The sequence below is a fragment of the Xiphophorus couchianus genome, chromosome 9 (genome assembly GCF_001444195.1).
Source record: "Xiphophorus couchianus chromosome 9, X_couchianus-1.0, whole genome shotgun sequence".
NCBI lineage: Eukaryota > Metazoa > Chordata > Actinopteri > Cyprinodontiformes > Poeciliidae > Xiphophorus > Xiphophorus couchianus.
The window spans coordinates 20,018,872-20,041,212 of NC_040236.1; the positions used below are offsets into that span (position 1 = coordinate 20,018,872).

General features: G+C 41.6%; 1 protein-coding gene across 1 annotated transcript; it reads left to right on the forward strand.

Annotated features, from left to right (window-relative positions):
- The first annotated feature begins 862 nt into the window (after positions 1-862).
- On the forward strand, positions 863-20,973 carry lama3 (laminin, alpha 3). Its single transcript, XM_028028984.1, has 36 exons — positions 863-880; positions 2,049-2,132; positions 2,223-2,326; positions 3,501-3,545; positions 3,620-3,762; positions 3,892-4,002; positions 4,984-5,095; positions 5,183-5,353; positions 6,487-6,683; positions 6,777-6,893; positions 6,981-7,135; positions 8,065-8,164; positions 8,249-8,348; positions 8,446-8,562; positions 8,648-8,809; positions 8,918-9,069; positions 10,695-10,901; positions 11,003-11,151; positions 11,241-11,403; positions 12,421-12,548; positions 12,640-12,790; positions 13,569-13,673; positions 13,758-13,891; positions 13,966-14,083; positions 15,170-15,301; positions 15,380-15,522; positions 15,608-15,715; positions 15,807-15,888; positions 17,034-17,146; positions 17,261-17,441; positions 18,556-18,705; positions 18,878-19,037; positions 19,126-19,256; positions 19,351-19,444; positions 19,525-19,626; positions 19,701-20,973. The coding sequence occupies exons 3-36, from the start codon at positions 2,251-2,253 to the stop codon at positions 19,844-19,846; spliced, it is 4,455 nt and encodes a 1,484-aa protein (XP_027884785.1). The 5' UTR covers positions 863-880; positions 2,049-2,132; positions 2,223-2,250; the 3' UTR covers positions 19,847-20,973.
- Positions 20,974-22,341: the final 1,368 nt, after the last annotated feature.

Genomic DNA, 22,341 nt, shown 5'->3' on the forward strand with positions numbered 1-22,341 from the left:
AATATTTTCCCACCTGCCGACCATCTGCCAAAGAATCGGCTCTCATCTCAGCGTCTCTCCTGCTTTCATCACACTCCACACAATTTCTTCATCATCCGCTGCTTTCTTGAACAAATTCGTGCCTGCAAGTGTGACCACACCTCGGTGAACTTTGAACCTAAACTTATTTTCACCCCGCATAGCTCCAAGGTTCACCTCCTGCAGCGTGCAGCCTGCAGCACGGAGACACATTGCTCTTAAGAGGAAGGATTTCTCCACAGCTCGCCTAACGAGGCGAAGCTGAAAGACGCATAATGAAGCAGAAAGCGCATGTGCTTTGGCTTGCAGTGTGGTTGTTTTTCTCTTTTGCTCCAATTTGCCTTTCTGCTCAGAGCAATTCAAAAGGCTGGCACGACAGAGACACTCAGAGGCTTGGGAATAAAAGTGGCACGAAAAAGTTCTGTGATCCCTCCGTCAGCGACCAGACAGCAGGGGCTGTCCCCGAGGTAAATCGGAAAATTTGGAGGTTTTGTCTGGAAGTGTGATGCTGGCCGAGGTCATTGGGATTTTAGTTTCGTAATCTGACATGAAAAGACGTGATTTGCGTTGCATTTTTAGAGACTGTAACTATATTTTGTGCCAGGCAGTGAATGAACACAATCCTGTAGCTTCAATACTTCAGTGCATACAGTTACGCCACAAAAAAAAAATATCCCCACCCATGGCATATTTAGATTTAAAGTGATTTATTTTTAATTGAGAGACTGTCTCTGGCAGGACATAAGGCAGATATGTCTCAAAGGAAGACAAAACAATGCAAGAACAAACCATATATTACCCGTCTATTCACATTTTATGGAACGGTGTAACGTCAGAATCCCTGTCCCTCCACACACAACAAGTCAGCATCTAATAACCTACGTTACAGTTACAGTGGCTCTACAAAGTGAACACACACACACACACACACACACACACACACACACACACACGCCGACACACCTGTTAACATTTAAAGTTTGTGAAATTGATAAATGAGACAATCGCAAAGCACAATTTCCACCGTTGACGTTACTGAGTTATTCAACTCAAACAAATGTGTAAGACAGAAAACTACGACAACAACACGCTATAGTGACACCCTTAACAAGGCAACTTTTGATTCAGCGTTCATAGTTAATCAGATCAAAATGAAATAAAGTTCAGATGTTATAGTAGGATTTTTCCTCCATTTTCTCAGATGCATTTTTTTTTTTTTTAAGTAAAGTCACGGTTTGCCGAGAGCTCAAAGGATCAACAATAATCTCATCGTGGAATTCAAGAGTTAGGAGAATTTTTCTAAACATTCCTTTGTGTTAATATAAATCCTTTGGTAGCTAGAGGACATATGGGAGAACAATGACAGTATGAAAAATGAACTGATCTCTAATGTAATGAGAATACAAAAGGGAAGGTGCAGGGACACTGAAGTTAATTTTCCAAAAGCTTTTGAGATATTCAATGAAATTGTATATACATTTTTGGTTCATTTTCCACAGGTATTTTTGACAAAAAGCTCTGATCTCCACCACACTGAAGCAGGGTGGTGGCAGCATCATTCTCTGTGGTTACTTTACTTAAGATAGAGGTACAAGTCAGGTGTCTGCTGTGAAAGCTGAAGGTGATTTTCTGTCCAGACATTTCTCAAAAATCAACAAAACAAAGATATCATGAAAGGAAAATGAACGTTTTATGATTCCCTGACCGGGGTTCAGATGTCAGTCTAACAGAAAATCTGTGGGGTCGCCTGAAGAGGGCCGTGAACAAGAAATCCCCTCAGAATCTGACAGACAACTTTCCCAAGGAATCGCTGGAAAATGTTGTCAGGTCAAACCGTGTGATGCCGACAGACCCTGAAAATGAATCAAAAGCTTTTTAAGAGTGTGAATACAAGAGTAGTTGCATTGGAAAGAATCTATGTCTCAGTACCAATGGCAACAGTTTCTAATGATCTGTTACAGGTTCTAGTTTTACATATTTTTTTTAACATGTACGTATGTTTTGAATATGTTTTTTTTTCCCCCCTGCAGTTTTGCAGTAGCCTGCCTCGACATCAGCCCAGGAGTTGTTGAATGTTTGTGTAAAAGAGGCTTCAGTGGAGCTCGCTGCGAGAGGTGAGGCACTCAAACTCAGTATTTACATATAAACAATAATCATCTGAACTTTATTATCTTACACTATCTACAAACATCTTCACATTGAAGGTGTGCATCTGGCTACTACGGTAGTCCCATGGTGAATGGAGACATCTGCAAACCCTGCAGCTGCACAGACAGCAGCTTGAGCGTCTGTGACTCTCTGACTGGAGGTGAGTGGGGAAAACTTTGGCTATAAAAATCAGATTTGATGTAACAACATAAAATTTAAAGATGTAACCAGAGCCAGCACCTTTTACACATCGTCACCCCTAGAAAAATTGTGTAAACATCCCTTTAATACTTTTTTATTTTTTTTATTTTTTTTTTTGTTTCACTATAAAAAGTCAATATTTTAATTTGAGCACTTTTCATTCGTTGGGAGTGGAAAACACTTTTAAGAGACAATTGTTTTTGCAAAATTGCTACGATTATTGGCAATTCCTGTCGCAGAAATACAACTGAGGTATTCTTGAAATCTAAAATTCAACATTTTGAAGTTCTTCAGAGTGTCCGATTCACAGTTCATCATTCATTTCTTTTTCTCTAAATGTGACACAACATATAGAGGCCCCGTCTCTTTCAGCTGTGGCCACAAGGCTGGATGAGGAGCCATATTTATCTGATCACCAGAAAGACAGGGAGGTAAAAAGAAATCTCAGAGGCTCACTGTTGGGAAAACTACAGCAAAAAGTTAAATATTGTCGTCATCGAGTCTCCATAGCAACCAGTGGATGCTACCCTACAAGCTAACTGGTTATTTGGACGGTGCCCCCTCCTTCTGAACCCTGTTTTGAGTCATGATTGCAGCTGGAAAGGACACAGACGTATGTTGAAATCAAGCAATTTAGTTAAAAAAATTAAAGAAATAAGCAACTTACAGGAACACAAGCGGCTGACGGACTACTGACGTAAACAGAACGAGGCAGCAGAAGGAGTGAGTAGCAAATAATGAAAATCCAGGAGCTTAAACATAGAGGAGAGGGTGAAAAAGGAATGAACTGACATGGACAGACCTTAACTCACTGGTGTTCAAGGGTCCGAGTCCTGACAGGTTCAGGCATGTCTCTGTGTTAACAACATGGCCTTATGACCGCTGCTGAAACACCAGGAGAATTTAAATAAAAATCAATTAATAAAATGAATAAAGAGAGGACAAGGGGCTGTTGTAATACTTTACATATAAACCATTTCTAACTCTTATCAATGGAGATTACATCGTCAGGGGTTTGCGGCGCCACCAAGGACTTTATTCAACAGTTCTTTCAGGCTCAGTGGTGCTTTTAGTGTCAGATTAAGTTGCCCTGATGTGGTACAAGCCACTGTAACGTCTCATCCCTCTGACAGAGTGCGCCACGGGGGCTGACAGCAGCGGTGGTGATCCCTGGCACAGTAAGTTATCGCTGAAAGTTCATTTGACAGTTTGGACATGACGAGTCGACATTAAAGCCCTCGTTTTGTGACAGAATGTGACGCCTGTGCTCGCGCTCTGCTGGTGGACTTGCAGAAAGAGGACGGCGGACTGGCTCTGCTCCATCAGCTGGTGCCGAACATTACCGACGGCCTCCGCCGGCTGAGCCTGCTGGAGGCTGACACCTCGCAAACGAAGGTACGGGCTCATTCGGTTCTCCCTTTGAAAACATTTTCTACAGGAGTTTATACCTCGGCCATTTTTCCCCCCCATCGCGCTGCAATGTTCTCCATGAAAACTGGGCGCATTCATCTCCATCATTACCAGCTTCGGGTCGATGGATGCAGCGGTGCTGTGAGGTGGCTGGAACCAAACGTGGAGCAGCTCGAGGCAGACATCGTTCTGGTCGGAAATGACCTGACTTGCCAAAATAACGAGGTACCAGTGGAGAAATTTGGCAGTCAGAACATGAACATGTTCCAAATGTAGTGGATTTTATTTGACATTAACCCACCCGAGGTCTATCGTAGTGGAGGACATAAAGTATACAACCAGGTATTGTTGGGGGTTTTGCTAATGCTCTTGTGCTGGCAAAGATATGTTTAATGTGTACTGGAGAGTGGAATACTTACATATATTTGTATTTGTACCCTGCAAAACACACAAAATCTTACCAAGTAATTTTGGCCTAGTTTCTAGTGAAAATATGGCACGCTTGAAGTGAGATAAACTAACTTACAAGTAACATTTCAGAAAGACATAGGAGTTTAATCTGGGAAAAATACTAGTATCACTGGCACATTATTTCACTTGTAAGATGGGAAAATGTCTTATTACAAGTGAATTTATCTACCAATGGAACGGCAAATTTTTTAAAATCAATATTAAAGAGTTATTGACTTAAAACAAGCTGCTGCATCTTGTTGAAAAGAAGTTAAAGTGTACTACGATATTTGTATGAGAGACTAGACCAAAATTATTTGGTGAAAGTTTGCGTTTTTTGGAGAACAAAGGTAACATGTGACACCTCCGTCACTTGTTGCATACTTTCATAACGTCTAATGCTTATTTCCAAGAGAGTGAAACACTTCTGTAATATTTGCTAGCAACACCCAGTAGTTTATTTTTGAACATCTAAACTTGGTCCAGGTCATCAATACATTTTAACAATTTTCTTTTTTTTCCCCTAAATCTTCTTTGCCAGCAATATTTGATCCCCACTTTCCTGATCCGTGATTCTAATGTTAAATAAAGTAGGTGTTTCAGCAAGGTGTCATTAAAAACACTGTTGGCCTCTGGTCACTTGTTGCATATGTCATAGGCGATTTTTCAGAACCTTTGAACATTTTACATTAGTGTGAAATAGGGGGGGGCGGGGGGGATCAATATTGTTCAAACTGTTTTTCTAAAATGTTGCAGATGCCTGACATAATCTTGGATCTTGAGAAGGCCTTAAAGAACGTCAACAGAACCATAATCCAGGTGCAAGACCTTCTCTTCAAGGCAGTGGCTCTCATCCAAGCAGCAAATGGTTAAAACTCCTTGTAGTGTTTGATTAAGAAAAAAAAAAAATCAAGTTTAGTCAAGGTGAACATTGTCCCAATATTTACTTTGGCAGGTTTGGCAGAGCAGCAAACTTCACCGAAACCTGACGTCTCAAGTTCTCTTTCTGACGGTCAGAAAAGTCAGATGATGGAGGACGCTGAGCAAATCGTGGCGGAAATTAAAGACAGACGGTGCACCATTCAGGGGGCTGGAGCAGACGGCGAGCAGGAGGGGGCCCGCATGTGTGAGAGATCGTTATCTGCTTATTGGTTGCTTTTTGAGGCTGGGACAGGAAGACAGGAGCTCGGTTTGTGTCTTCGCTGGTCTCCGTGCGCTGCGTCAGATTATTGCTGTGCAGGCTGGATGCAAACAAGATTATTCAATCTACCCAGGAGCCATTAGCATTCCCAATGTTGAAGCAAAATCTTATAATCAAACTAAGGCTTGTGCTGAACAGTAACGCAAGTGTGTGGTAAATAATAATTGGCAAAAAAATATTCAAGAGGTTTCTGCATTCAGAAGAAAAGTCAGAGCTAAAGTTAGTTATTTACCAACTCTGTCCAGTCGGTAAGGGTGAAACAACACATCCAGCCCATAAGATGAGACGACGCATAGCATAACAAACATTGTAGAATAATTCAGTCCACATTTGACTAGTGCGTACAACATGGCTCCTCTGTTTGTTGATCCCAAAGCCAAAATAATATCGAGGGTCGTCCCGTTTGTGTTAAATCGTAAATGATTAAAAAAGTGTTTTAAAGAATCTCTGTTGATAAATTTGTCCAGTTTAGGTTTGATCAGTTGAAATATTTTAAAGAAAATTGAGTGCAACCCAGATTAATTAAACAAACAGTCGTAGCTGTGAAGCACCTGGCGCCGTTTGCAGCTGCTATTTTCACCGTGCTTACTAATCCTTTGTATCTTCTTTGCATTTAACAGCTTTTACTTTTTCACATTAACCTAAAATGCTTCCAGATAAATCATTTAAAACTGATGATTACCTCCTAAATGATTTTGTAGCAAAATTTTGTTTTCCAACCGAATAAAAAAATCTTTTTTGACTAAGTCAAAACAACAGAGTAACTTAAGAACTGTTTCCTGTCTCACTTAAAAAATAATGGTGATTACGGATACAAGGTTTATGCTTCATACACACACCTTCATATTGCATAATCTCACACTCATGTCGCCAGGTTAAAGTGATACCGACAGCAGCAGAAAGACTCTTTGCCAGACGGACTTCACTTTGACTCTAAATATTAGGGTGTTTTATTGGATATTTTGCTAACTCTGCTTGTTTGTAGCCACCTGTTATATGTTGCTACATTGAAAGTAAGTAAGAGTAAGTCGATGTAATATTTTCTGTCGTCTTGTCAGTGCTGGAGAGCATCAGAGCCGACACGAGCGACCTCTCACAAACCGTCCAGGATGTTCTGAAGCGGACTGCAGACGTACTGATGGCCTCAAACGTTTCTGTGACAGCAGTGGCAGAGCAGCTGTTATCTGTTCAGGAGACGGTTGAGAAAACACAGAGGCTTAACCTTAAAGGCGCCTCCGGTCTAGAAAATCTGCAGGTAATCGACAGGTAGGGGTTGCATACCCCTGACACGCAGTCTTATAGATTTACTGTCTGGAGAGTTGCAATTTTCTGCACTCTTATTTTACAGGCTGCTCTGGCTGAGCTGCGGAGAGAACGAACCACGGCGCCTCCTGCGATGGAACGGATTTACGATACGATGAAGAAAACTAAAGACGCCCTTTTAATGTCTCAGAAAATTAAAAATGTAAGCACACTCCCTTTCACGGGGCACAACTGAAAACGCATATTTTCAGATTTCGGTGAAACTTAGCTCATGTTGTGCACGTCGCAGGAAGAGGAGAGTCTTGCTGCTCAGGTAGACGGAGGTAAACTGGAGCTTTTTGGAAAGCTAAATGCGACCCGGAAGTGTGTGACCCAGACGGACGCCGTGACCCGGGCTGAGGAGCACGCAGAGGAGCTGAGAGCTGCAGCATCTCAGTTACAGCAGTATGTGAGCAACATGTGGGATTGGAAGACACAAATTAAATGTCAAGACACCCGAGAGTTTTTAACACAATGTATTTAACACAAAGTGGAATAGTGGGAAACCGTTTCCCTAACGATTCAAACCTCAGTTTTTTGACTTTTAGTTGCAATGAGTTTTGTAAAGTTCTATTTTCACTTTCCTGTAGGGAGGCACAATATAGCAGCACTGACATTGGTATCGGCTGATATTAGTCATTTCTAACATATCGGTATCGGTCCGATGAAAAAACTGGACCGATGTTAACAGTCAATATTTATTTCCATCTTGTTGCCATTTAAATGTTTGCATATGCAGCTCTGGAAGAAAAAAAAAGAGCCCACTTAAAATGATCATTCTCTGACTTTACTCTTTATAGGTATATGTTTGAGTAAAATGAACATTATTATTTTATTCTATGAACTACTGACAACATGTCTCTGAAATTCCAAGCATAAATTTAGTATTTATTTGCAGAAAATGAGAAATGGTCAAAAATAACTAAAAAAATGCTGCGCTTTCAGACTTCAAATAATGCAAAGAAAACAGGTTAATATTCATTTAGAAGCAACAACACTAATGTTTTAACTCAGGAAGAGTTCAGAAATCAATATTTGGTGGAATAACCAGGAGGTTTTCAATGGGATTCAGTGCAGTGGTCTATTTTTTTACCCAGAGCTGTATAATATGTACACAATATTGGTTATTGGCCATAAAAGCAATATAAATATTGATATCGGTATCAGTGCATCCCTACTTCCCAAATATGCGCTACTTTCTGTTGGTTTATTACATAAAAACCCATTAAAATACATTGAATTTATGGCTGTAAGGTGGTAAGATGTGTGGAAAGGGGGGCTATGGATACTTTTAGAATACACTGAACAACATTATATCTTTAATATTCTTGCAGAGTGCTTCAAAATGTGGCCAAGAGCAGAGAGCTGCTCAGGATTTTTGGAGCTCACGACAGCGTCGCCCGGCTCTCGCAGGCGGCAAATCAGGCTTTAAGGGTAACCGAAGCACCATCAGTAACCCTTGATGAGTGTCTGAACGTTCATCAGCAGCATTAATGCCATCTTGAAATGATAAATTAGGACGTGAAGGAGGGAGGTCTGCTCATCAGCGCTGAGGAGAAGGAGGACGTTTCAGCTGATTTACACGCAGAAGCCGACGACACTCGGCGGCGCCTCAAAAGTCTCTGGAAAAAAAAAGCCTCATCCGCCGCATGTGGAGTTTATGGTCTCTGTTTGAATGTGCAGAAACTCCAATCTCTTCCGTTTCTTCTGCACAGCGGTTTCACGTGCGCTGAACGCTCAGAAGGACAGCGTGAAAAAGCAGGAGAAAAAGGCAGAAGTGTTGAAAGCGAGCGTCTTAGACGTTGGTGGCAGCATCAAACAGATTGAAAGAGGTCTGTGGAGCCTACAAAACGTAAGAGTACATATATTTTATGGATTATGTAGGATTACAGCACCGCCTCTTTTTCTTCCTTTCAGATGATACCAATGGCCTTCTAGAGTTTGTGAAAATAACAACCTCTGCTGTAAACGCTAAAGTCAGCAAAGTAAAGGAGCGCCTCGGTAACATCAGCCTCGAAGTGAGACGAATCCCCTCAGCTAGCTTTAGTGGAAACTTTCTGACTGATGCAAACCGGGCTGGTACGCATGACAGGAAAACAATTTAGATGTTTGATTAATAGCTGGAATAAATATGTTTGTAGTCCAACAATTTGATTTAAATGTTGTTTTTTGGGGGGTGGGTGTTAGTGAAAAGGTTGAACGGAGCACTGCCTGGTTTGGAAGACAAGCTTGAACAAATTAAGGCTCTGGGTGCAAACACGTCTCCGTCTGCCAACGTAACAGAGAGCATACAGAGGATCAAGGACATCATAGATGAGACAAGAAGCTTTGTTAATAGGGTAAGTGTTGTTGTTTTCTCTTTCTTATCGGAGGGCTTTTATTTAAGCTCCTGAAAAGAATAGATGTTTGTGATAGAAATGTTGTTACTCTTGGTAAACGTTTATATTGGGACTTACTTAGAATCAAAAATGTTCAAAAGCTTCTCTGAAGACTTTACGCTCTTATATTTCATTTTAGATTTCATACAGAAGTGTTGTCTGGAAAGATAAAACAAATTACATATTTTTATTTACTGGCTTATTACAGCCTGATTACATTTTATTTTTTCATTTTGTTGTCCAATTTTTACTCAGATCTTCGCATCATGAAAATTCAACTATCATGGACTCAAAGAAGGGGCATCCAGTTGGGAAAGTTATAACATAATTCATTCACTATGTCTAAAAAGCAACGACAACTGCAGTAATAGCCTTTCTCAAAAATTAACAATGACAAATGTCAGTTTCTCCTTAAATCAAATGCATAGTAGAACCTGTAGTAGCAATGTTGGCACAAGGAATCAGAAAATTCAGCCACTGCCAATGGCCTCCAGGCCAGCAGGGGGCCCCCCAAGCGCTCTGGTGATTAAACCGAGTGCAGATTGCAAAAGCACCTACTGTACATGTTTGCACATTTGAAAGAGTTTGAAAGTAATCATTTAATGTACATAAGATTTAAAAGAACTAACAGATATATCTCTTGTAATAAAACAAAGGGAAATCTCATGGTTTGCTAGGTGTGCTAACAATCTCTAATTGGTTTCAAATGTCCCTTATCATTACAAACACCGGTCTAAACCAAGACTTTAAGGAGATGATCCAGGAGTTTTAAAGTGGAAATATTTTAAAAGGTTATTAAGAGGTAATGCTTTTAACAGCAGAGGATAACTCTCATGATATCAATATTTTATCTTAAATACAGATTAGTGGGTTCCAGAGGCTGAACCAACTTCTCAAATATGCCGTCGCAGTTTGTGCAAATTCTGTTTTTTGAACTTTTAAACTGCACATTCTTTTTTTTACTCAGTAGCACATAATTATTTACACATGATATGGAGACTGGAGGCGGTGGATCGTTAATATTCTTCCTCTGTGAATGAAAGCAAAACATTTAAAGCATTTCCAATCAGAAACCAGCAGTATCCCTAAGCCTGTCTTATGTTTCTGATGTTTACTTCTGAGTATTTCACACAAGATCACTGGTGATTGCCTCCTTACCCGCCACACCATCTACAGCTAATGTGATGACATTTTAAAGGTTCATGAAATTGCCTTTCCAAGAACCACCACAATGTTTGTATTTTTTAAACTGTAGTTTTAGGACAGAAGAAGTTTTAATCTGGATCACCTAATCTGGATTTAGACTAAATGAGGGGGAATAGATTAACCAGTGAAAAGATACCAAAGTTAATAGATACACTAAAGCTTAAAATATGTAAGTTTTGTTAACTGTTGCCAAAAAAATATTTTTTTTTCCTTTTAATTTCAACGTTAACCTTTTTTTTCCCCTCACAAATACTTAAAGCAGGGTTAGTTTCCCGAACCCAGTCCTGATTTTGATGATTATACTCGAGAATCGTAGTTGCACGGCCCTGTGTGAAATGCTTTCAGTCAAGACTTGGAACATTGTTTGGATCTTTTCGCAGCTGTCTCTTGCCACCACCTTTAATGGAAAGAGCCACATTGAGCTCCACCCTCCGAGAAACCTGGAGGACATAAAAGCATTTACAGCCGTTGATCTGCTGCTCAATCTCCACCACGGAGAGCCGATCGCAGAAAGGCGGCGAAGGCGGCGGCAGCACAAACACAGAGATGAAAACAGCCACTTTGTTCTCTATCTGGGTAACAGAGATGTGAGTTCTTACTCTTCCAGCACAAAAGATTTCTCTAACAAATAAGTTCTGCAGACGTTATCTATACATGCATACTGATTTATGCTTCTGTTGATGCCCAGACCTTTGGAGACTACTTTGCGATGGTCATCAGAAACACAACGTTGATTTGTCTTTATAAGTTGAGCGGAGTTGTTCATGAGATAGAAACCAGTCAAATATCAACAGGCAAAATAAACTCCTCTTATTTTGACAGGATCGTCTTCCAAAGGTAAATGCACAAGACAGAAGCTTCTTATACACTTAAAGCGAATGTGGATCGATTGGTGGTGAAACCGCCATGCTGGTTTTATTTTCCAGAGTTTACCAAGATGCTACAGTTGGCATCACAAAAAACGTCACATCACAGAAACCCGTCAGCCTCCCTCCCAAACAGAATCTACCCAACACGACGAGCAGCATGATGAGCCTTGACTCACAGCGTGCCGTTTTCTACGTGGGAGGCTATCCCGAGGAGTTCGACGTAAGAAGTTTTTTGTATTTTCGTATTCTGTTTTTCAATATTTTTACTTTTCACAACAGTATTCACAGGAAATGACTTCCTATGAGACAAAACGTGCCCTTCATACGTACTGATTCACGTTAAGATGCAGAGTATAATAACTTTAGGCTCTTTAAAGGATCATAAAATATCAGATCTGATGCTGATCGGTGTCTACGTATTAGTAACGAAACTAAAATGAAACAAACCTTTAGAGGGGAAAGTGAAAACATGTTTGTATCTGATAGATAAGTTATATTTTTTTAATGCTTCCCCCCTGTATTAGTTCCACCCTGTGCATCTGACACTACGGCCCAAATGACAACAGTGTCATGTTGAAGATTTTTGTGCTCCATAAACAATCCATTTACAGGAATTTGCAAAAACTGCTTGAAATTATGAGTGAGTTAACATACTGTAGGTCATAAGCGTCTTACAGGATGTGCACTAAGTAGCTTGTTCTGTGTGAATGTAAGGTCTCTTGAGGTCTCCAGGCCAGCAGGGGGCCCTAATCAGTTGCTAATTTTTTATTTAGGATTTTAATTTGGGAAGGAAAATTTCCAAAGCCTAAAGGTATTTACATCAAGGAAAAAAAAGTCTAATGCATTTGAATTGATATAGAGCTCTTTCTCCTAAAGTATGCTTACTAAGATTACTAAAGATTAACTCTCTGCATTATGTCTTCCATTATTTCCTCTCTTCTGCCATCGCTATATTCCTTCTCCCCGGCAGGGAGCATTTATCTGACATACTATGACGGTCATTGCTTTGGGCTGAAATAGAACAATTATAGGCTGACAGTTGTTTTCTCGTGACAGGAATGAGCGCAGTGTAGTTTCAGATGCCTCGGGCTAAAAGGTTAATGGAAAGAAATTCCTGTGAGCACAGCGATTTTGAGTTGGAGAGGCCAGACAAGTCTTCAGCCCCATCATTTGAGGCCTGTTTATGGTGTTTCAAGGCATTTTTCTGCCTCTTTTCTAAATTCTCCCTCTTCTTCAGCCTCCAGAGGAGCTGCGGTACCCTAAGCTCAGAGGAGCGATGAAACTTTCCTACATCAACGACATTCCTGTCAACCTCTTCAACTACAGGCGTGCTGTCAACATGCAGACAAAGCAGAGCACTGCAAAGTAAGACTGGTTTATAAATAGCCGTGGCTGTCTGAAGAAAAGGAGAATAAAAACAAAGAAAATGATTAAGATATTATTTTTATCTGTTCAGAATCCCTCAGACAGAGTTATGTGATTATTATGACGGGACAGGTTACCGCATGGCCTTCTTAAAGGAGCCGCAGAAGAAGAAACGACGGCTGTTCAGATTCAACACGAGCAGCCGAGAGACAAACGCCCTTTTGTTCTGCATCGGAAATGAAGTATGTGTTTGTTACTAACATAAACTGAAGACAAATATCGATTAGTTAGAGCTCTATAGTACCTTGCAAAAGTTTTCATACTAATTTTGCACAGATTGTCGTATTTATACCACAAACTTAACTCTGTCTGATTGAGCAGTCCCCCTAATGACTGCAAAGGGTCTGCAGCTTCCACCCACCGTCCAAAAATACACATGTAGGGTTTAATGGTTGCTTGAACTGGTGGAGGTGTGAATGGATACAAGGACTCTTGATTATGTTGTTAAAATCTGAAAAATGCAGAATGGTTGTTTGTCTGGTGTGTGTCTGTATTGCCTTGTGATGGACTGGTGACAATTTTGCCCAATGACTGCTGGAGATTATGGATAGATGGAAAATTTTGGGGTGGCATAGCTAAAGAAATAGCTACATACAGTATATACACATACTGTATATGTTTTTTTGGAGGGGGGGGTTACATTTATGTCTTGATTGAAGATGACTCCGTATGCCTTTGTATGGATATTCTCTGGGAGGCCAATGGGGTGGCCAGCATTTTCTATGGTGGGCCCATTGCCCCTCTGACCCTTCCTCTGGGGTCGCCACTGGATGGATGGATAGACGGATCATCTTTCTTCCACCTCATGTTAATGTGTCACTTTGTGTTTGTCTATTACATGAAATCTTTATAAAATACTTTAAGGTTTGTGGTTTAAAGATGAAAAATGTGGAAAAAGTCCAAGGGAAATGAATACTTCTGCAAGTTACACATCTGATGTTTTTTTTGTTTTATTTCCAGGAGTCCTTTTTCTGTGTCTGTGTAGAAAGAGGCTTCCTGGTGCTTGAAGGTCAACAAGGCGGCCGGCAGCTCAGAAACCAGAGTTCAGCTCAAGTTTCTCTGTTTGTAAGATTTTCTTAGATTTGGATTGTGGATCCGAAACGCAACATCGCACGCTGTGCCTCATTTTGTATTCCTCGTTGATCTCAGGAGCAGACGTTTGCGGTCATGATTGCCGACAGATTTGTCGTGCGCTACGGATCAGAGCAGATCCACACAGATCATTTTCAGACTAACTACACGTGGTGGTACATGGGAGGCTTGCCAGCCTGGCTCAGACGGAGGTAAGGCAGCAGATATCACAGCATCGTCTCGTTAGTCTGGCTTCCTCAGCTGGTTTTGCTCCTCTTATCATCAGACACAACATCACAGCAGCCCCACTGAGAGGATGTGTGGATCACGTGACGGCAGACGCAGAGTTTGTCGAGTACAACAAGACAGTTGGTGTCGGTTGTGGATGCCCGGTTTCCTTACTGGTAAACCAAACGTGCTTAAACAGCGATCGGTGTGGTCAACAGCATTTCATTGTGCAGTAATTCCAAGAGCAACACAGGTTTTCTGAAATACATTTTTAAGATCGACAGTTTCCTCCTGGGTGCTTTAGCACAGCCAAAACCTGGAACTTAAGTTGCTGTCACTGTGTTTATCTTGCCGTATGTGTTAGCATTTCTAAAAACCTATTTTACATGAAACAGTTACATGTAACATGTATTTTTGTCTCAGTTATAAAAGTTCAACGTAACAACACCAGCGACATTATCATGATAAGATCTGAGGCGTTGTGGCTGAACTGGAGATCAGATTGCCAAAATTTCAGATTTGTACAATCTGATACTGGAGCAGTATTTATATCACATATCGTATTTTCATACATCAATGCAAGGCAGACATATGATAACATGATGGGAATGTTCAGATTTTTTTCTACACGTCTTGGTTTAAATCAAGCAAAAAAGCCCCTCATTAATCTGAGAAATTATTATTGTTTTAAAGGTTAGCTTGATAGTGTGCCACGTAGACACAATTCAACTCAGTTCAAATAGGGTTGGGCATTTATTGTGCATAATTGACATTTACTGTCGTCTCGATAAGTTTCAGCTAATGATGATCAACTGAAAGCTTTATCGTAAATATTTTTTTAGGCCCGAGCAGCAACGCGCTGCGAAGGCCTATTGTTTTCATTACTACGATTCTGCCCTCCTAAACAGGGGGCTTTTTGGGGGCTTTATTATATTCAAAAACTCACCAAATTTGGTGGATGCATACAGCCTGTGGGAAATTTTTAAGGTTGTCGCAAAAATTGCACAAAAAACGGCTCAACAGCGCCACCTATCAACTTTCAAAAGACTCTTCGCTATGACTTTACTTCATCGTAGAGACATGAAATTTGTGATTTGACAGATTCATCAACAACCCTGCCATTCATCCTAGCCTCAATTTTTAAAGCTTAAAATTGGTTTGGTCTTTTTTATTTCCCTTTCCACATCACCTAATTTGTTTGTGGGGAGACGGGGAACCTGTCGCCCCAGACTCTAGCCTCAGCTTGTGTCTGGCTTGTGCAGGGCGTTCGTGCGGCCACAGTGTATTCGGCTCTTCCTGCCGATTCCTTGTTTGTCTGCAGCGGACAGTCCAGAGTGTCTCTGGGCTTCAGCAGCACATCCAGGCATGCTGTTCTGCTTAATTGCGGCTCACAGGTAAACACCCCGCTCATCTTTTCAACCACGACAAAAAGGATTAAAAAAATCAGGATGTTTGTAATATTCTCTCCGCAGAGCTTCACCTCTGGTCGTGACCTCCAGCTCTCCCTCGCTGATGGCTTTATAATATTCAGGGGGTATAATTACACCTTAACATCTGGGAAAAGGTACAATGATGGAGCCTGGCATTACCTTTCTGCAGAGGGGAGGCCAACAGGGTAGGCGATGTCATCCTCCTATTATCATAGTCTTAGTGCAAATGAAATGTTACTTTTACACTTTATTTATTTTATTTTTTCTTAGGCTGGGTCTCACCATTGATAATGTGAATGTGATTCAGAAACAAGCACCTCCTATCACACGGCAAGAAGAGAAATTTAAAGGCTGCGTTGCTAACCTTTATACAAGAAGGTTGGAAAATGTCATAAATAAAGTGATTTATTCGACATGCTTTATGCAAAAGACTCACAATGGTATTTAAAGGTTGTGTAATATTTTGCAGGGATGACTCTAAATTTATCCCCGCTGATCTCAGTTCGCTGTCGCACGCAGAAGACGTTTTCCCTGGTTGGTGCAGTTTAAAGGTGTGTTTTGGTTGCAGAAATCTTAAAGAATAAACAGAGCTTTTTAAAATGCCCGTTCCTCCACCCCTCCATTGTTTCAACTTCAGTAAATAAAGCCAAACTAGAGATTTAAAAAAATCATCTGCCCCAGACATAAGCCTGTTAGGGAGGTTGCACTTTTTTTCCCCTAAGGTTACCCTGATTACACACGCGAGGGTGGTGAAACTGTGTGCACACAGGCATGATTGACAGCACTAAGACCCTCCTCCTGGCTCTGATTGGTTGTTTCTAGTATTAGCACATGGGAGAACTTGGAGAAGGAAAAGGAGCTTGATTTGTTTTTCACAGACTAGCAACCTCATACTATACTGTCATAAGATAGAGACTGTTTCAATAAATATGTAAAAAAATATTTTTAAATTAAACTTATATAATGCACCTTTAATAGAGTGGTATTATGTATTTTCCAGGCAAATTGTGTCATTTTATAGCACAATCAAGTATGTTACCATAATTCGCTATAAAGCTGCTTAACATATCAAGCATGACATAAAATAAATTTGACTTTGTGATGTGACCCCTTGAAATTGGGGTTCTGTCTCTTTAATAAGCTCTTTCCGAGACTCCGCCTTCACCATGTAATTTCAATCAATGCTACTTCATGATTCTGTTTACTGGTTTAGGAGAGTTGGGTTGAGAAGTAGTTTGTATAATGAGCTCAGTAGATGTGCAGCTGTTTGCTAGTTGCTGCTGCCGCTAGTCTGGAGGAGCTGAGTGGTTGAGTTGCGGGGGAGGGCTGCTACATAGTGAGGAAGCTCAGGCGGAGACTGCAGCTCCAAGGCGGAGCTTTGTGGGAGCAAGCGTTTAGGCACCCCTGAATGGTTGTCACGGGAGATTCGGGAATTTCTCAAACGTCGATGAGCAAATCACGGGAACACTTTAGTTATGTTTTTAATGAGGGAATAACATTATGATGTGATATAAAACTAACAAGTGGGCCATTTTACATCATGTCCCCTTTACATAAATGATACAAGTCGGAGTTCCTGTATCACATGTTTGGATTTTAGAGCTAATTGAGATACACGTCGACTTCTTTTCTCTGCATCTCTTGATACTTTAATTTTAGCCATTTTATTACATCTTCTGCTTGTCTTCTGTGTTAGTTTCAGAGTTTGGCTGGCGCCCACTGCAGACGTCAACAAGCTCAGTATGAACACCAGTTTTCTGAAGCTAGCTGGCTCAGCTACACATTCCCTGAAGAAGAACTTAACTACAGGTATAATGCAACGCATCGTTTTGTATGTATAACAGCCAACCGTCTATACCCCGATTCATCCATCTACACAGACACGAAGGGATCCCACTAACGCATCGTCTCTGTGTATCTCAGGCCTCACTTCTCTCTTCACATAAAAACTAATTCATCCAAAGGGCTGATCCTTCATGTAGCAGGAAGAGGGGTCGTCCCCCGCCTGGCTCTCTACATGGCTAACGGAAAGATCAGGCTGTCGCTCGGACAAAACAGAGTCATCCAGCACAAGAAGAAGAGCAACGACGGGGGCTGGCACATGGTAATGATGAGAGGCTAAAGCCTGACTGCAAAAGAGATGGAAAGTGTACTGGCATGACTAATTAATTACAGTGTAATCGATGCGACATCAACATGACAAAGGGAGCTGAGATGACAAATTTAGTGTAAAAGTCAGCATTAAAACCTTTAAAAAAAAAAAAAGAACTCTTCACCTCCATGAAAAAGCAAAGGGTAAGAGAGCAAGAGAGCAGGCCAAGATGGAGACACCTTCTTCAAAATGGCTTTAATGCAGCTGCGGTTAAACTCGTGTGAACGGTGAGGTGAACGACCGAGTCCTTCTGTTCCAGAGAGGAAACGAGTCGGTGTCAAAGGGCATTAAGGAGCAATCAAAGCAAACCTAATTCATGAATCCAGGTGACGACTCGTTTGAGTGCAGGATCACTCAAGAAAGTCCAACGTGCCAAGTGTAGTCCACCTCTGCCCTTTTTACCGTAGAGTGCTTCTTAATGTGTCACTGGTTTGCTGTCTTCTCTATCTATCTGTCTGAACATGAGCTAACTGTAATTAACTAACACTGTTACTTCAAGCAAAATGACTAAAATCACTTAAATAGAAAAAAACAACATATCATGAAGTGATCTAAAGACATTTTAGGAACAGATGGGGATCAAGGAAAGTTAGGAAGCCTTTCTGTAGGCTTTGAGACTGCAGACATTATCTATAAACTGAAAGAACAGTGGACCTTCCCTGGACTTGGCCCCCTACTATTAAATTACTCCAAAGGCGAAACAACAGTTTATCAAGGAAAACACACACAGAGCAATTTCTAAAGTACCACAACGCAGCGTTTCAAAATCGGTCTTGATGATCCCCTGAACCTCTGGGGAGACATTCTGCTCACCGACGAGACACAAGTTTGATGTTACATATTCTGTAAAACTACTACAGTCTTTAAAAGAGAAATATAAACAACATACTAAAACATGATGGTGGTGATTCTCCTTTTCACCTGAAAATTCTGATGGGTATTGTCTTTGTGTGCTTCCAAATGTGAGTGGTACACCAAAATGAAGGGTTTTTGGTGTATTTTGGACTGTCCTAGTCAAAGTCCATGCAAAGATGTGACCTTATTCAGACCGTTTGTGTGTGCGCAGGTTGAGTTCAGCGTGGAGAACAGCACTTTTCACCTGCTGGTCGACGGAGTGCGCGTCCCCGACGGACAGCTGCCCGGCAACGAGGGATCGTCTTTACGGCTGCGCAACCCTGTGTACCTGGGAGGGCATCCGAAAAAGAAGACAACTAAAGTTCATATCAAACTTGAGCAAAGCTACCATTCTCTATTGATTTGTATTTTCCTGCTGACCACTGCAACAAAACTAAAAAAAAAAACCCCATCAAACATGTTTATATGAAAGGTCAAATGTTTCCGAGAGCGTATAAAAAGATGACCTCGGCCTTTTCTCTTTGGCTCCTCAGGGACACGACATTCCCGCAGACAGCGTCATCGGCTGTTTACGGGATTTCAAAATGAATAACGTTGCTGCTCCCGCGCCTGATTCCAGCCGTGAAATCCTGCCCTGCCTGGGCGGCCTCACAGAAACGGGGACCTTCTTTGGCGGCGGTCACGTCCTCGTAGGTCTGTCCTCGTATTTTACTGGTCCCGTTCTGCTGCTTTGCTTCCATAGCAACTTATTCTCACACACATCTTTTTTTTCTCTCTCTAGATAACTTCTTCACCGATGGTTCTCAGTTTGTGCTGTCCTTTGAGATGCGCCCTCAGCACCGTACAGGTCTCCTCTTCCATTTTCGAAGCGACAGCACAAGCAGCCTTAATGTGTACTTAATGGAAAACGGGGTAATAATTCCTTGCTCTCGTTGGCTAATTTGCATATGTAATTGCTCATAAAGAAACACTGTTACAAGATGATGAACACGTAATGTCGAACCAGGTGGGTGTCGGGCTGAATGACGCTACAGGTCCCGTCAGTGTGACGGTGGCGCCTCGTGAAAGCCTCTGTGACGGAAAGTTTCATGCGGTTACAGGTAGGCCTACCGTTGTGTTGCGTTAAAATCCACACACAAACTGGCCAGATGTTGTTCATTCCTCAGTCGTTTTCTCTCAGTGTCCAAACAGCGGTCTGTCATCAAACTAGTGGTGGACTCCGAGTTCAAGCAGAAAACGCACTCTTCCACGTCCGGCCCGTACGCAACGCTCTACATCGGAGGTGCGTCTCTCGAAAACAAAATGAGCTTTAGCTAAATGACCTTTACTAAAGGTATTTTTCTCCTCTTGTGCCAGGCACAACACATCGACACGGCGTCCCGGTGTCGTCCCCGTTTGTGGGCTGCTTGCGACTCCTGAAAATCAACGGGAAGCCTCTTGGACTTGAGACTGAATCTGAGGTGGTTGGGGTTGTGAGCATGAACAGATGCCCAGCAGGCTGATGGCGTCTACACACACAGCTGTCTGAAAGTCAGCAGAACCAAGTCCCAACGAGTCTTACCAACTATGAGGGGGTGATATGGACTTAAAGTCACAACATTTTGTGGTACTTTTGTGATAAGGATTACAGTGACTGCATGACGCAGAAAACATTACCCCACAAACACAAATCCAGCTTTTGAAAAACATTAGTTATTAATATACTTCTTTAGGACACCAGTCACACAAAGAAGTGTGACAGGTGTCACTAAGCTGCACACAATAACTGCATTCAGTCATATTTTTAAATTTATTGGTATTAATACTCTCACCGTATTTATTGTTACTCTCGCCGTCTCAATAAATACTTTCTTTCTCCAACAAACAGTGGAGAAAATAGTAAAACTAACAATCTGGACAACACAGGTGGTTTACAACAATAAACAAAATTCTTATCAGAACAAATTTATCACGATAAACAATAAATGATACAATAAACCCCTATAACCAGCATCGTTTCCTGCCAGTGAGTGTCCTTCGGTACAAGAAACCATAAAATTGACCAACATTTACGTTTCAGTACTATAGTCCATAAACGTCAGCGTGTACGGTCACCCATTTTCACTTTATTATTTTACTCAATTTAGGTTCTTTGTGAAGTTCTCTCAAAGGAAAACTCATGTGTTCACGCACCGAGGAAAATAAAAAAACATGTACAGTAAAGGGCTAAAGTCCTATTCTGCACTAGACGAACTAGTAAAGTGAGAGCCTTGTTTTTTTTTTGGCTCGGCTCCCCTGCAGACGACGCTCCAACACTCCCGTCCGTCCATCCTGCCACCACTCATGATCAAAACTATCACACACTGTTAAGCTCCTAAAGCTTTATGCAAAGACTGACTTTAACATGACACTTATGCAGAACAAACAATGAAGAGCCAAAACTGCACCGAGAAAAACGCGCTGAAAAGGCTGCATGAGCTACCCAAGCACAGCCTGTTAGAAAAATGAATGTTTATTAAATTCAGTCCCCTGCTAATGTATTCAAAACTAATTTTAGAGCTTTAATACGACATGGTGAAGATCATGGTGAAGTGTGTCTTGCCTTCTGTTGGTAAAACTTAAATAAACAGTTAATTTTTTTTTTAAACCAGCCATACGAGTGGTTCGGTTTTGTGCTATGAATGCATAAAATCTACAAACTTGCCTGTAGAGCTCGGGTTCGCAGCCAGTTGACAGAAACCAGATCGGCTCGTCTCGTTTCAGCCTGCTGCTCTACATTTGGCCATCAGATGGAGTGCTTCACTTTACAGACCGCGGCCAGTTCGCCTCCGTCTGATCTCAACATGAGAGCAGGAGGCTCACAACAAATTTTGGGTCCATAATGACAATAACACCAGATTTAGCCGTAAGTAGGCGTAACTTTAAAATCAGTGTCTCTATGGATAGCTCAATCTAGGCCTGTCACAATAAGCAGTAAATAAATTAAAAAAATTTCTTGATTTAGCGCTTTTCTCTTTTCTTTAAAACCAAAAACTGAATGATAAAAGTCGTCAGTCTGGTGCGACCACACATGATGTCCCAGATGCTCAGTCGGGTTCAGGTGTGGGGAACGGGCGGGCCAGTCCATAGCTTCAACGGCTTCATCTTGCAGGAACTCCTGACTCACTCCAGCCACATGAGGTCTAGCATTGTCCTGCATTAGGAGGAACCCAGGGCCAACCGCTCACAAGGGGTCTGAGGATCTCATCTCGATACTTAATGGCAGTCATGCCAGTTTTGGCGAGCAGACTCTGGCAGTGCTCCTCCTGGTCCTCCTTGCACAAAGGCGGAGGTAGCGGTCCTGCTGCTGGGTTGTTGCCCTGCTACGGCCTCCTCCAGGTCTCCTGGTAGCGCCTCCAGCCTCTGGACACTACGCTGACAGACACAGCAAACCTTCTTGCCACAGCTGATAAGATAAGATAAATCTTTATTGTCATTGTCACAAGAACAACGACATTTAAAAAGTGCCATCAGTCAGTGCATATGCTTAAAAACAAAAAATAACTGTCTCACAATTCACACATATGTTGAATTGACATTGATGTGCCATCCTGGATGAGCTGCACTAGCTGAGCCACTTGTGTGGGTTGTAGGGTCCGTCTCATGCTACCACGAGTGTGAAAGCGCCACCAATATTCAAAAGTGACCAAAACATCAGACAGAAAGCATAGAAACTAAGTGGTCTGTGGTCCTCACCTGCAAAACCACTCCTTCATTGAGTGTGTCTGGCTAGTTGAGAACAGTTTGATTTTATATTTTTTATATATATTTGTAGTCGGTTTCACTGCAGAAATTCACGGAAACTCAACAGATCCCTGCGCTAATGCGAATTTGTGAGTTTATTGCAAATTCTCCGAAAGAAATGGTCAAAAACCTCCCAGGTTTATGTGGCTGTTTTCCCCCACCTGAAGGTGGCGCTGTTTCCTACTTTTGAGACATTGTTGCCTCAGCGTTGCTTGATGTCAAGTTATTAACAGCA